Source organism: Leopardus geoffroyi, chromosome A3 (assembly GCF_018350155.1).
Source record: "Leopardus geoffroyi isolate Oge1 chromosome A3, O.geoffroyi_Oge1_pat1.0, whole genome shotgun sequence".
Classification (NCBI taxonomy): Eukaryota; Metazoa; Chordata; class Mammalia; order Carnivora; family Felidae; genus Leopardus; species Leopardus geoffroyi.
The window spans coordinates 102,249,359-102,264,188 of record NC_059336.1 but is presented as its reverse complement, the minus strand read 5'-3'; the positions used below and the strand labels follow the sequence as shown (position 1 = coordinate 102,264,188).

At 58.0% G+C, this 14,830-nt stretch overlaps 1 protein-coding gene across 5 annotated transcripts in view; it reads left to right on the top strand.

The window, feature by feature from the left end:
• PSD4 (pleckstrin and Sec7 domain containing 4) overlaps window positions 1-4,290 on the top strand; it is a 35,305-nt gene extending 31,015 nt beyond the window's left edge. For all 5 annotated transcript variants that reach the window (XM_045446822.1, XM_045446821.1, XM_045446818.1 and 2 more), the window contains 3 exons: window positions 171-315; window positions 508-651; window positions 2,019-4,290. In XM_045446822.1, the coding sequence (XP_045302778.1) occupies window positions 171-315; window positions 508-651; window positions 2,019-2,276 (547 nt within the window). In that variant the 3' untranslated portion in view covers window positions 2,277-4,290. The remainder of the gene's footprint in view (window positions 1-170; window positions 316-507; window positions 652-2,018) is intronic.
• The last annotated feature ends 10,540 nt before the right edge of the window (window positions 4,291-14,830 follow it).

Here is a 14,830-nt window from a genome sequence, read left to right as displayed (position 1 = left end):
CAGAGGTCAGCCACCTCGATCAGTGGCAGCGCTTCTGGCTTTTTGAGGCGCTGGGTCCTGAAGCAGTCCTGGAAGACTGTGCAGACCGCAGGAAGCTGGGGGGGGGGGGGGGGGGGATGGGCGGGACCGACCCTGTGACCTTGGGGACCCACGGCCTCCTCTGCCCGCAGCACTGCTAAGGAGATGAGTTCCTGGATCGCGCGCATCAACCTGGCCGCCGCCACGCACTCGGCGCCGCCCTTCCCCGCAGCGGTGGGCTCCCAGCGCAGATTCGTCAGGCCCATCCTGCCTGTGGGCCCCGCGCAGAGCTCCCTGGTACAGCCCCCGGAAGGGCCGGGTGCGGCGGGGAAGGGCGCTGCACGGGACGCGGGACGAGAGGGGAGGTGGGAGGGAGGGGCTGCGCACCTGGGCCCGGGAACGAAGTGGGGTTTGAGATGGGCTGTGCACCTGGGCCCGGGAACGGAGGGGAGTGGAGAAGCAGCTTCCCCCTCTGCCTCCCGCTCCCAGGAGGAGCAGCATCGATCCCACGAGAACTGCCTGGACGCTGCCTCCGATGACCTGCTGGATCTGCAGAGGAACTTACCAGAGGGGCGCGGCCGCAGCCGAGAGTTGGAAGAGTACCGCTTGCGGAAGGAGTACCTGGAGTATGAGGTCAGGCGCCGAGTCTCCGCCCGCCCGGCTGGCTCCCGCTCCCTCGGTTGGGCTCTCTGCCGCCCTCTCGTGGCCGCATCCGTCCTTGCAGCCTTCGTTTCCCCGGCTGCCCTGGCGGAGGGAGGCCCTGTAGGCACCCGCGCGGGCAGGGGCTTGAGCGAAGTGTGCGTGATCTTGTGCCCTCAGACCTCTTCACTTCTTGTCGTGGGGGCACCCAGCAGCTGCTTGTCTGTCCGCAAACACTCACAGGGGACGTTCTTTTTATAACTTTCTTTCACCCAAGAGTATACTGTATTTGGCTTTCCCTGAATTGAAGGAAAAATGATTTCAGTTGAATGATCTCCCCTAATACCTACCTAATACTAATAGGCAGTATTTATGGAGCTTGTATTACTTGCCTCTATTATCTTGTTTAGTTGTCTGACAACTCTGAGGTAGGGACTGTTGTCCTGACTTTACAGATGAGGAAACTGAGGCAAAGAGAGATTAAACAACTTGACCGAAAATGATGAATTCACATGCCGCTCCAGTCAGGGCCGAGCCTCATTTATATTAGCCCAATGATTGATGCCAAAATGGCTTATCCCTGACTACCCCCCACCTCCGCCCCACCTTACTCCCAGATTCTGCTACGGTCTCTCATCCATGCACCTTCTGGGACCCTATGCCCGAGGAGTAGGTGAGGGGCACTGCTCTGCACACTGGGCCTCACGCTGCCCTGTCCCTGCCTGTGACCAGCTGCAACCCGTAGCCAAGCCCCTAGCCCTCCCCAGACCTCACTCCCCTCTGTAGAGAGCAGAGACAATGATGCGTGGGCCCCCCAGCCACCCAGGGCTGGGCTGAGGGTCCAGCGGGGTGGAAGACGGGAACGCGCTTAGTACGCTGGGACCTGTATCCCAAGGCTGCTAGTTACGGAGGCCTCAGGAGTGTTAAACAGATGAAGGGTAGTTAGCATCTCTCTCTCCAGATGCCAATTGTTAAAATGCTATTCAGACTCAATTAGGCTTCAGTACAGATGTGAGCTGTTTGTGCGCCGTGCTGCACAGATCAGGCCTAGCGGGTTATGGGTCTTTTAGTGTCTCAGAGATGTAACACGTTCTGGAGACGTTAGTTACAGCCCTACAAGGCGGCGGCGGTTAGAATAGGGCTGGGCTGGCGGGGGTCCGGATGATACTATCCAGGTAACCCCAGGGCTCGGACGCGAGGCTGCTGTGTTCTGCAGTCTGGTTGCTGGAGCGTGGGACAGACATTGGCTGTTGGTCTAGCCCTCTTCCTCACACGTGTGAGCTGTCTGCCCCTCGAGATTCCAGCTTCCTCCTACCCTGCAGCCAGGGAAGCGCTAAGGTGGCGGGGCCCGTGTGTTGCAGAAAACCCGCTACGAGACGTACGTGCAGCTGCTGGTGGCCCGTCTTCACTACCCCTCGGATGACCTGGACCTGTGGGAAGAGCAGCTGGGGAGGGAAGCCGGAGGCACTCAGGAGCCCAAGCCCAGCCTGAAGAAATCCCACTCGAGCCCGTCCCTGCACCAGGACGAGGCCCCCACCACGGCCAAGGTGAAGCGCAACATCTCAGAGCGCAGAACTTACCGGAAGATCATCCCCAAGAGGAACCGCAATCAGCTGTGAAGCCGACGCCACCTCCCAGACTCTGGCCCCTGCTCGGGGTGGACCTGAGACCCCACGGAGGAGGCTTGTTTCAGTGGGTCGGTGGTGGGGGACGAGGCCTACCCCTTTCCCACGGAAGGACAACCCCCGTTCCCCTGTGGTCCTCGCTCCCTCCTGCGTTCACTGGAGCTTTCCCAAACTGCTGCACCCACCCCCACGGCAGCCCCCAGCTGCCCTGGTCCCTGGTCACTTCCGAGGGAGGAGGGAGGTCTGGGGTTTGGCTGCACTCCCGTGTCACTCTCTACCCTTCCACAATCCAGAGTGGCCACGCTTCTTGGGCCTGGGGGCAGCTTAGCACTCATTTGAGCATCGGAGTACCCCTGGGCTTCCAGAGAGAAGCTGGGGCAGAGGAAGCCTCTGGGCAGTCAAGTTAGGGGAGCCATAGTCCTGAGGAAGATCTTGCTCTGGGGATCAGGTGACCTGCTGTGAGAGGTCCTGGGAGAACCCAGCCAGCCCCCGGTGACAGAGAGCAGGGTTGCTCAGTGCCACCCCCTGACAGGTAGGCTTTTCCGGCAGGGACTCAGCTCAGTGAGGCTGACTCTGGGGCCCTGGGCCTTTGTCTCCTTCCCCCCCGCCGATAAGCATCCGTGCACCAGGGGCAAATGAGACAGGCCCACGTCACACACCCCATTGCTAATCATCGGAGCAGAGCCAATGGTGGGCAGTGAGGGCCAGAAGGGGTTGGGGCCTCCAGAGCTCTGTGGAGAGGCCTGGGAACAAGGGGCCTTTGTTTCGCCAGAGCAGGGAAGGAGGTTCTCCAGGTTGGGACCCTGAGAGAGGCTGAGGGGCAAGAGGTGGTGTTGTACCCCTTGGGGACTCTCTCGGAAGGAGCTTGTCTGAGAGCTGTGAGGGCCAGTGGAAGCCTGGCTCCTTCCCACACACCCCATTCCTTGCATTTCATTCCCGAGGAGGGGCCCCAGGGTCCCTTCTGGGCCCCTCCCCCTCCTGCACCCTCTGCCCCCCTGCCAGCTCACAGGGGGCTTTGCTGCCCTCCCTGGGAAGTCCCCTTGTGCTGCCCTCTGGCTGCCTCCCAGCTGGGCTCTGGGGGAGGTTCCGGACACTCAGGGACCTCGGGCTCTGCCTGCGGGAAGGAGGCTGGGCTGGCGGAGCGGGCCACCATTGTCTCTGTTCAGCCAAGTGTGCGAGCAGGCCGCTGGCCAAGAGGGGCCTCTTCTGCCTGTCTGCCGCCTGCTGGCTGACGCGCTGCCTCTCCAGCCTTCCCGCTGGGGGGGGGGGGGGGGGGGGCCTTCCTCCCGTCCTCGCTTGTCACCAGCCCCAGGACCTGAACTCTACCAAGTGGGGCTGGCCCCTGGGGACTGTGAGGGGTGTCTGGCCAGGGCCCAGGGCTGGGCCAGGTACCCAGTGGGCACACACTAAACGCAGGCCAGTAAAGAAGCAGGTGTGCGTGCATATGTGAGGAAGGGGAGGGCCATCCTAGGACACACCTGTGCCTAAGCATGTCTGCGTGTGAATGCGTAGGTCTGCGTGCATGTGTGTGGGACGGAGTCACACATTTATAGGCTGTCAGCGCTGGGGGGGACCTCAGAATCATCTGTTCATTCCACTCATTCATGCATTCATTTCACGAATACTATTGACCATTTCTTATGGGCCAGTACTAGCGGATTACAAAATCACTTGAACACGTCTCTGGCCTCAGGAGGTAACAGTCCTGTGGTCTGGTTCCTTGCTGTCCATACAGAACCACACTTTATCTTGCTGGTAAAGACCCATTCCCACCCTTTGCTCAGGGATTCGGATTCAGTAGGTCTGGGTCAGGGTCATGGATACGTATTTTTAAAGCAGCCTGGGTCACTGATGTGCAGTTAATAGGTGAAAACCTAGCATCAGGTGGAGGTGACTTGCCCTGGGACTGATGCTTACAAGCTTGGCCTTGAGTGGATTATTCACTGAACATGTATTCTTATTTCTAAAACCAGAATAAAAGGCAGAGGCGTGCCTGCATTTGTGCATACGTGTGGCCCTTCGATGCACCTTTGCTCATGTAGAACCGGTGCCTCTCTTTCACCCCGGGGAACATGAAGCCTTCAGAGAGATGGGGACTGCAGGGCCCTGCCTGGTCAATGCTGTGTAGGCTTGGCTTGGCCTGGAGGCCTGGGGAGATGGAGACTGGGTGGTTAGGCTGCAGTTCTGACATGTGGCCACGAGAGGGCGGGCTTGCGTCTTTCAAGCTTCTGGAGCCCAGGGGCCCAGCTGCGGAGGACTGCTCCTTGAAGAAGAGGAAGTTAGTCTGTATGTCCCCGGGGCCATAACCAGAACCAGGACCTCCCGCTTCCCTACACGCACAGTGGTCCAGGCCGGGCCTCCCACCTTGTGGAGAAGTTGGCCAAGCAAGGGTTGGGACTCTGACATCTTCCTGCAGATGGAGAGGGAAAGGGTTTCTGGAGCTGTGTGGGCGCGGCCTGGAGTTCCCTACACAGCTATCCCTACAAAAGTGAAAACTGAGTGAGCTCCAAGTCCCAATCCTGAGGTGTGGGGCAGATGCAACGCACGGGCCTCTGTCTGACCTTGTGTCCACCCTCACTTCCTTTCCCACCTGGGAAGTGGGTTTGGTGGGTCTCTGCAGAAAAGACAGGTTCCTGGTGATGAGCTCAGGCTCCGTGAGGCTGGCTGAAGTTTGGTTCCTCTCCCTTCTAGGGGGGCTCAGCCTCTGGGGCCTGCCGTGACCCAGGTGATACCCCAAATGTGATCTCTTCCTGGTGTCCCAGCATCTCTGTTCTGTGTGGCTTTCTACTGATAACCTTCCTTTGTTGGTTGTTTGCCGGGCACCGGGAGAGAGTGAAAGGCCACTGAGGTCCAAGGCTTGGGTCCTTTCCTTTGGCAGCCAGAGTCAGATGGAGACGACAGGTGGGCTATGTTGGAAGGAGCTGGGCTGGAGGACTGGGATTAGCCAGGGTGAGGGAAACATGGCCGTAAGGGTGGGCCCAGGCCGGGTCATACGGGACCTTGCATGTGGCCGAGGAGTGTGCTTTACCAGCAGAAGAGGCAAAGCCTCGTGGTTTGGGGGGCAGCCAGCCTGGGAAAAGGCTTTAAGAAAATGAAATGAGTGAATAAGGCTGAGAAGTAGGGTCAGAATATGGCCTGGGGACATGCTCTATAACTATGCAACTTTTCTGTGAGTTTAAAAAAGAAAAAGAAAAGGCCTGGAAACTTAGGACAGCCTGGCAGTCCCACATCTGGTCCTTCTCCCTCCCTTGTCCCCCACCCCCACATGCACGCTGGCACGTACTTGCACGTACTTCTGGGTCTCCTCAATGCCACACTCTCCATAACCGCTCCTCTGCCAACTTTTCTGGATGCCTCTGCCCGCTTGCTCACACCTTTATCTGTTTGCCTTGCGAACAACGTCCAACATCCTCTGTACCCTTCCGTGAAATGGGGACACGCCAGAAGGACCACTGATGACACTCAATCGTCAAATCCAATGTCTTCTCAGCCTTCATGCCCCTCACCTCTCAGCGACCTCTGACCTGTCTAACCCTGCACGAGGCCCAGCGCAATCTGGTCTCAGCAACCGGGACCTGGAGTCAGACTGCCCGGGGTTGAGTCCCAGCTGTCCCTTTTGTGGCTCTCTGACCACATGCCAGTTACTTGGCCTCATATGCTTTGGTTTGCTTCTCTATCAAATGCGGATAATGACACCATGTACCTCACAGGGTCCTTGTGAGGAATAAGTATAATTATGCACATAAACATCTCAGAACAATGCCTGGCACAGAAGGAAAGCTTAGCAAGTTAGCTATTAGTACGCGGCCTTGCCAGTCTTACCACATGTGCCCTCCCCTCCTTGGGGCCCTGCTTAGGTTCTGCTCTTACAATTCAAGGCCTTGACTTTCCCTCTGCCTGGAAGTTGCAAACAACAAAGCTTAACTCCAATAGGCTTTAGCAAAAAAAGGACATTTAATGGCTCCCATAAAGGGACAGTCTCTATCCAGGTCAGATGACGCTCGAGCTAGGGCTCCACGCGGAGCAGGCCCCCCACTGCCTTCTGTTCTTCTGAGCTCCATCTCCCAGGCTAGGAGGCAGGAACAGCACTCATGGTAGCCAGAGGGCCCTCGTAGCTACCACCTTCTTGGTGCAAGTCTAGCACATAGAAACTATCTGCTCCTTGGAAAGTTCAAACTCAAGTCCAGGAACAGAGTCCCTCTGAGCGGCCCACTTTGAGCCATATGCCCATCTCTGAGCCAATCACTAGGGTCAGGGGCCTAGGGTAATCAGAGTCCACCTTCTGAGATGGGGGTGGTGGTGAGGTAGTGTCACCCCAAAGGATGGGGACTGGGACCAGCGGCTGAGAAATTCTGAGTACTGCTAGTCCCAGGAAGGGGAGGAAACCAACGATCTGGAGGCCTTCTCCTCCAGGACCTTCCTCGAGCCCTGCTCCCCCAGTTAAGTCTGTCTCCCTTCCCCTGTCCTCCTCTCATCCCCTGCCCTCTTCTTTCTGTCTCCGCTCCCAGTAGAACATAGGCTTCCCAAGGGTAGAAGCAGGGCATGTTGGTTTCCATTGCTCTGAGCCCAACTCGTACAGTCAAGAAGTGTAAATCTCGAAACTGTAGCCTCCCTGGGCTTCCAGCCTCCGTGTTCTCCTGGCTCTCCTACTTTCTTACATGGTCTTTTACTGTCTTTCTTCCACTTGCTTCTCCCACCCCCGAAGTCAGCCTTCCCCCAAGGTGCAACCTTGTGGAGGCCTCCAGGATAGCTTCTGGGAAAGCCTGGTGATGTCGGCCTTCAGCTCTGATCTCTGTTCTGCTTTTCAGACCCGGGGGTCTAACTGTGCAGGACGCGGCCCTCAATCTTCCTGGAGATGGTAAGTTTCCATACAGATGTACTCCCGTTTCTAGTGATGATTCTGTGACAGTTCTGTGACAGCTGATTTGAGAGGCAACGTACCAGGATTATGAGGGTATTTGAGCCAAATGGGCTTCTGCCTCACCGGCAGTGTCAGGTGGAAGTTTCTGGTTTCCTGATGTCTTTGTCTCCGTCTGGTGAGACACGGACAGGGTCTGGAGGAAGTACGTGGACAGAAAAGCGATGACTCTCTCATTCAGCGAACGAGGACGGGTGAGAGTGAAAGTCCTTCCACCTGGCCACCAAGGGGCTCGAGGCTCATTTACAGATCAACTGCGGTGGCCCAGGACCACTCTTTGTATATTTCCCGTGGGCCTGATGCTTTATTTCTTATTTGTATTTTCCTAATTTATTACACGCATTTCCTGTGAGCTGTCTCGAATCCTCTCTGGAACAAGGTGAGGAATACATTAATATTTAAAATAAAATAAACAAAATGTCAGTGTGTGTGTGTGTGTGTGTGTGTGTGTCTTAGGTTGGAAATTCCTTAAGGGCAGGGACCATGTCTGTTTATACAGCACCTGGCACAGTGTCAAATTGAAGCTTAACAAATGCATTTTGATGAAGAGGGAGAAAGAAGCTGTCTGCAGGAAGATAGGGAGATTTAGACTGCACCCTCCAGCTACCCTTCCGCCAAAGCCCCTTTTTCGCAAGGGGTGTCCTTCATACTCTCTGTTCCTGACCATCCAGGTTCCCTCCTGTCATCCCTGCCCTGTCCCCACTCCTCATGACCAACCCTGTCCTCATCCACACCTGCTCTCTTACAGACGTGCCCCTTCCCCACACAAACACGGCTCCAGACACACCTCGCTCGGGGCTTCCCCCCAAAACACCCCGCCCACCCTTTCACCCGCTGCCCCAGCCCCACAGGCTCAGCCAAGGCTGGGCAGCAGCCTGTCGTGCTACGAAATGCCACCGGCGGAGCCGTTGGAGGTGCTGTCCCTACTCGTGCCTTGGCCCCATGGGGGCCTCCAGCCAGGCGGGGACCTGGCAGAGGGAGGGAGAGGATAAGCCGCTTCAAAACTCCAGATGCAGCAGTTAAAAAGAGGACAGAGGCAATGATCCTTCAAATTGCCACATCTGTATAATCTGCCTTTTATTTTCTGCTTCATGAAGTTTTATTTCCTATTATTTATTCACCTCCCCGCCCTCCCCTCCCCTGCCTCCGCTCCTCCTTAGCAGGCGACATGCTCAGATGGGCCCTGAGCCTTGGCCTGGGTCTCAGCCCACCCCCACCCAACCCCCACCCTGGGCCGGCTGCTGGAAGAAGGCACCTGCTCCCCCCTCCTATGGTGCCCCCCCCATCCTTGTGCTGCGGCCCCTACAGGCCCCTCCTTCCACCCTCCAAGGGGAGCTTGGCTGCAGTGTGATGGGGGGAAGGGATCAGGGATGTGAGGCCTGTCCCCCAAGACGGCTGACACTGCCACCACCACTTAGCAGGAGCTTATGGGAAAGAAGAACCCAAGGCCCTGGAACCCACAGCCAGGGGGTCTCCATCCCTATGTACCCTCTCCCCGCCCTCCTCTCCTGTGCCTCGTTTCCCACCCTCAAGGCCTCTTCCTTCTGCTCATCCAGGCTGTGGTCAGAGAGCTGGGTGGGGGGCAGCCTGCTGAGCAGGGGGGTATTGAGATGGGAAGAAGGGGGACCAGCCAAGCCTGCACGGGGAGGGACAGCTGCCCAGCTGGTTTATGACCTGAGCCCCCTTGTCCTGTAGGAACAAAGAAGCTGCTCTGAGAAAGACCCAGGTCTTCAGGTCCCCAGCTCCCTGCTAGTGGCAGGCCAGGCTGGAGTGCGGGGAGAGGGTGTTTGGGAAAGATCGCCTACATTTTGCACTCCCCTCACCTAGCACCCTCCTTATCCCTGCTGGGGACACACAAGCACAGGAGAACAGCCCTTTTCTGGAAAGAGAGGTTTGGCTTTTAGGCCCTGCGGGTTCAGGGTTTGCAGTTGGTGTTCCTAGTGGCTGCTTCCTGGAGAAGACAGGGATGCCAGAGAAAGGCCTGGCAGGGGCAGGGAGGATTTCGCAAATATCTGAAACCTGAAGGCACTTCACATCACCTCTCTCAAGGCCTTCATCACCTTCCCGCCTTGTTCTGTCGTAGTGGCTTTCAGTAAAATCTCAGTTCTAAGTTCTGAGGGAGGTGGGGTGGGGTGGGGTGAGGGGATGGTGTAATCCAATCGGATTCATCTTGTTTTCCAGTAGATACCTGTCACAGTCTGGCACATAGTAGGTGGGTCGGGAAAGACTCCCAAATGAATGAATGAATCAATGGATGGGAGGGCTTAGCAGACTTTTCCTGCCCCAGCCTCTGTTAACTGTGGCTTATTAGTCTCACTCTGGTTTCTGCCCCAGCCCTGGAATCCTTTTGAAGCCTGGCTTAGTTCCTCCAGCTGAGACGGGGCCCCTGGGTGAGTAGGGCACCAGAAGCCACCCCGTCCCCACCCAACAGAGACGCGATTCCAAATACGGCAATATGGTGCTTCCTATGGGGTTCAGTGGAAAATTACCTGGGGAATTTGGAAGAAAGAGGGCTTCATACCTGAACCAGTCAGATGAGGCCGGTAATGCCTTTCACTGACCCAGGCAACCACTGAATCACAATGTTAGGGCCGGACATCATCTCAGCCCAAGCCACACGTTTTACAGCTGAGGAAACTGGCCTCCCCTGGGGTCTCCAATGGGGAGGAGATGGGGAGGGGCCAGAGCCCCGCACTCCAGCTCTGGGCTCCTTAGCTCCACCACTGGCCACTCGCTCTGGGGGAGGGGTGGGAGAAACAGAGGTGATGGCCAGGGGCCCCGTTATGATGGCAAGAACTAGCAGGTTCCAGTACCCCCCAGAGTCAGCCTACACTGGCAGGCGGAGCAGCCCTTTTCCTTGGCATCGGCAGCTAGTTTCACCAGCCCTTCTTTCTTTCTTAAGCTTTTCTCTTTCTCTTCCCTTCTTTCCGTTGGGGGGGAAATGAGTTTCCATTCAGACCAAGCTCACCCCTTCAGGGACAATTTCTTTCCCCGCGGGGGCAGCAGATCCCCTGGAGGCCGATCGATAGATCGATAGATCGGGCCCAAGGAACGTTCTGGCCACACTCCCTGGGCTGGGGCCGCGGGGTGCTCTCCTCTCCCCAGGGTGGCGTATGTGGGGGAGCCGAGGCCTCCCAGGAGATGGGGTGGGGGGCGGGGGATGGAAGGGTGGAGGGGTGGGGGGGCACAGGCTTGGAGGTGGTGGGAAGATAGGAGACCTGAACGTGATTTCCCGGTCCAAGCTCCGGGCAAGGCCCGGGGCCGTAAGTTAAGCTTGCTAACAATGCCCCCCTCCCCAAGGCAAACAAACGAAAACCAAACAAAAAAAGATTTATTTGCAAATGAACAGCGGCTCCCGTAGGAGGCCTGGGCGGCGGGCTGTGGGCCCGTGTGCGTGACTGTGAGAGCCCGGTGGGCCCGGCTCCCTCACGCAGGGGAGGGTGCCTTGGCTGTGGGGGAGGAGGACGTGGAAGTGGGGGGTCTCGGAGCGGGTGGGGGCCGGAGGCGCGGCGGGGGGAGGGTGTTGGCTTCACGCTGGTACTAGTTTGATTTATCCCTAATGAGTTCTCAGCACATGGCTGCTCCCGGCGCACTCCGGGGGCCAGCGCGGCCTCCCGCGGGCCCCAGCCCGCCCCGACTCCAGAACAGCCGCCGCTCGCTCAGAAAAGAGCCAATTTCCACACTGCACAGTCCGCTTCACTCAAGGGGAAATCACATTTCCCTGGGAGAGCCGCAGGCAGTCACTCCACAGCCTGGCCAGCTGCCACCAGGCGCAGATGCGGGGGAGCAGGGCCCCGCTTCCCCTCTCCCCTCGCCCAAAGCCCCGCTTCCCGCCGCCCGCGGGCCCTGAGCCCCTGCCCCAAATCTCCGGGCAGCCTCTCAGCGGCCTCTGCTGCTTTGCAAGACCAGGAGAGAGGGTGCCGTCCAGGGGAGGATGCTGGCCCGGAGGGGACCGGCCTTGCCCGCTTCCTCCGGCTTCTTAGAAGGCCAGGCGGCTGGTTCTGTCCAGGGGCTGGGGCACGTGGAGGCGGGGTTGAATGTGGTGGGTCTGCCTTCAGGAGACAAGGCCTCCGTGCCTGTGTCCCACAGTCCCCCAAACAGCCAGAGGAACAGAAGAAGGTAATGAGAAGAACAAGAAGCCAAAAGATAAGCAGATGGAGAGAAGAGACGCGCGTCCTGGCATTTGTGGAGCAGGACGCAGGACCTCTAAGCCCTTCCCGAGCGGTCACTTCCTCTCTCACGTGTCCACACCACCCCTGCGGGACGCAAATGGGGGCGGAAGGAATCCTTTGCTCCGGACCCAGCGGAGGAGGAACTGGAATAAGAAACTAAGAGATGAAAAATGTCAGGACAAAGAGGTGAGAGAGGTTGAGGGACGGGGTTCTCCACAAGAATCACAGCTATGGTCACTCAGCTTGGTCACTCCCTGTGGAGGGTGACGCATGGACTGCGGGCAGAGGAACAGTTAGATCCCCTATAGATGGAAGTGCTTTGTGACCCTAAAGGTAGGACGGCAGCTGCCAAGGGATGGCCGGAAGAGAAACTCACGGCCAAGGACAGCGGAAACGGGGTCAACCCGGTGCTCCTGGGCCCAGTCCTACCCACCTCCGCCTGTAGCCTGACCTCTGGACCTTCCATCCAGCACTGTTTGCCCTGTCAGGAGAGCATGGAAGTGCCCTGGGTGCCTGCCATCCCTCCCCACAAAGTAAAAGCCGCCTGAGGTCTCTGCAGAAGCCTGGCCACATCCAGGTATCAAGGCCCTAGATTAGGATGCAGAGTTGGCCTTAGATTAGGGGTTGGGCTGTGTGGTCCCTGCTCCTCTGAATGACCTTGAAAAAGTCAAGTAATCGTTTGCTCTCAGTTTCTCCACGTGCAAAATGGGGCCGATGTTCAGAATCAGAGACAAAAATTGATATGAATGAGCTTTATAAACAAAGACTAAGCCTATGTGGAGGATTAGGACGTCTTCTGAGGATGAGGGAAGGTGGGGGTGGGGGTGGGGGGACAGTTAAGTAGGGAGTGAAGGGGGGCCGGGCAGGGACCTTTCCAGGCAGCTCTCCCTCTGCTCCTGAAGCTCAGTCCCACCGGCCAGGGGTATCGTGGTCTCTAGGCCCCTCTTTCTGCACCCACCCCAAAGGACAAGGACATCAGGAGTCTCCTAAAGAGGACCTAGGTGGGTACACGTGTGCATTGGGGGAGGGAAGCAGGAGGATGACGCGGGCCGGCAGGAAAGCAGCAGCCCTAGCAAGTGCCTCGACTTCCCTGGTCTCCTATTTCCTGTCTGAAAACTGTGGCCACTGACTGCTCTTGCCTGAGCTTGTTGCCAGGTGAAGCGCGTGCCCGCACGTGAGGGACAGAAAATTCACTTTCTTTGCTAACAACTGGTGGCAAGGATATTGGAGAAGGGAGAGAGGGGTTGGAACCCGCCTGGGGCTGGCCTTGGAGGCAAGACTCACAGCGCCCCTGTCCTCACCCCTGCAGGCTGTGGGGTCAGACTGGAGGGTCCACACAGCTCCAATCCACCTTAGAAAGGGGGGGGGGGGTTCTGTCTGCTCCACCTGGTGGCCCCGGGGGTGGGGGGTTTGAGCCGCTCTGTGTCTTAGCCGGAAGCTGTTCAGCTGCCTGCGGGGGCTGCCTGGCCCACTCAGACCTCTCGGAGCTTCTGGTACCCTGGGCTGGCCCCGCTGCGCTAGGAGGGGCAGAGGGGGTGTGGGGAGGTGTGGTGGGCGGTGGGGGTCACTGAAGGGGATGGAGTGAAGACGAAATGATGGAGCAGGAGCTGGGAGAGCTGCCTGGAAAGCTGAGGAGGCCTCCCCACACCAGCTGTGACTGGGATTGCTTTGGTTGCGAGGCAGGTGGGTGCCTCTCTCGCCTGCTCAGGCCCAAGCCTCACCTCAAATCCTCCTCCGCACACGCACACGCTCTACTCCCACAAGTCTTCGCAGAAACCAGGGCTTGACCTTGCTCCCCGGCAAACCGACCCCCTCACACGCAGCTACTCACAGGTGCTTCCCACGTTCCCGCGTGTCCTCCCTCCTCACAATCTTTTACCCCCGCCCGGGCCACCCCAACTTCTCCCAACCTGCCCCCGGTGCTGGGGCACCTCAAGTCGTCGCTTTCCCCCAATACAGAAATGACTCTATTTTCTGAGACCCAAAGGGGGACCATGGTTTGACCGTGGATCGAACGTCTGGACAGGCACCGTCTAGTAGGACACATGGCCGTTGGCCCACACCACACACTAGCCAACACCCGCTTTGAGCACAGTGCCCTGAGACGCTCAGTTCACCTCCGAGAAAGGGAGGGGAGTTCAGAACCACGGTTACCTGCAGCAAAAAAGCACAGCCCAAGTCCCTTTGTCATTTGGGGGTTGGAGAGGGCCTGCCAGGAGCACCAAGTGTTCCCAGAGAGGGTTCTGTCTGCAAATGCAAAATCGGTCTGCAGGCTCCTTGGGGCACCATGCATCTCAAAGTGATCTTGGAACCAGGTCGGGGGGCACTGTCTTAGGGCACTCAGGGACCCAGAGGTTTGAGATGATGAGGAGCCTCAGCTACGACGGGATTCAGTCCTGCTTCCATGCTCCTAGCTAGAGGCAAGTGCTATTCTTGGAAAATGAGCCTCATCTCAGATCCCCTCAGAAGAGGAGACGGGTTTTCTCTGCGGGAGGGTGCCGTGGCTCTACTCTCATGCCATCCTTGGCCTCTTTTTAGGGCCAACAGGCCTATCTCTCTGCCTCAGCCCTCCTAGTCTTGGAGTCCCTGGTGGGTGAGGAGTTTCCTCTCCATCTGACAACCTCCGTGTGCTGCCCTGTCGTCAGCATTCACCTGGGCACGGTGCTACACAGAGCCCTGCCCCTAGTTCCTGCTGTATCCCCGGTGGAGAGGGTCCCCACAGGCCAAGCACCCTCGTGGGGGCACAGCCTTTGCAGTCACCATTTTATGTGACCCTTGTTCTCCAAAACTTCTTAGAAAGGGATTGTCTGCCCTGCGGCCTCCCTCACCCCCTCCTGGCCCTGCACGCCCAGGGCCACCCATTGCTCGGTCTTTCCAAGAGGACTTGATTGAACCCCACCCCCCACCCCCACTTCCCACCTGGGGCAAGTTATTTCCTTTTGCCGGAGCCTCAGTTTCCTCAAATCTCCAATGGGGCTAATCCCAGCTTCATTTATGGGAGGCCCTCCACATGGAGCCTTGCACACAGTAAAGCCCGGGAAATGTCTTCTCCCTCCTGTCACACCGCAGGGCGCATGGGAGCGGTTACCTGGGCTCCGGTTTACAGTGTTCCCAGCACCTTCACCAACCCTCCCGCTGATTCTCTGGCTTCCTGTGAATAACAGGAGCAGCTACTTGTGGGGAGTCTACGACTGGCCCGGCATCGTGCCACGTGCGCATTTTAATCTCACATTCACTCACAGTGGAAATCAAAGCTCAGGATAAGTGGCTGCCCGGAGTCAAACATCTATTAACAGAGGGAGAGGGAGAATGCCAAGTCAGGGCTCCTGGGCATCAGACGGTCTTTCGACCCCCCACCCCCCGCCCAACATGAGTTCATTGTCCACAGGGCTCTGGGGTTCTCTGGACAAAGCCCAGACCCAGGGTGCTTCCTTCCCCAGCTGACCCCAAAGCCTGAG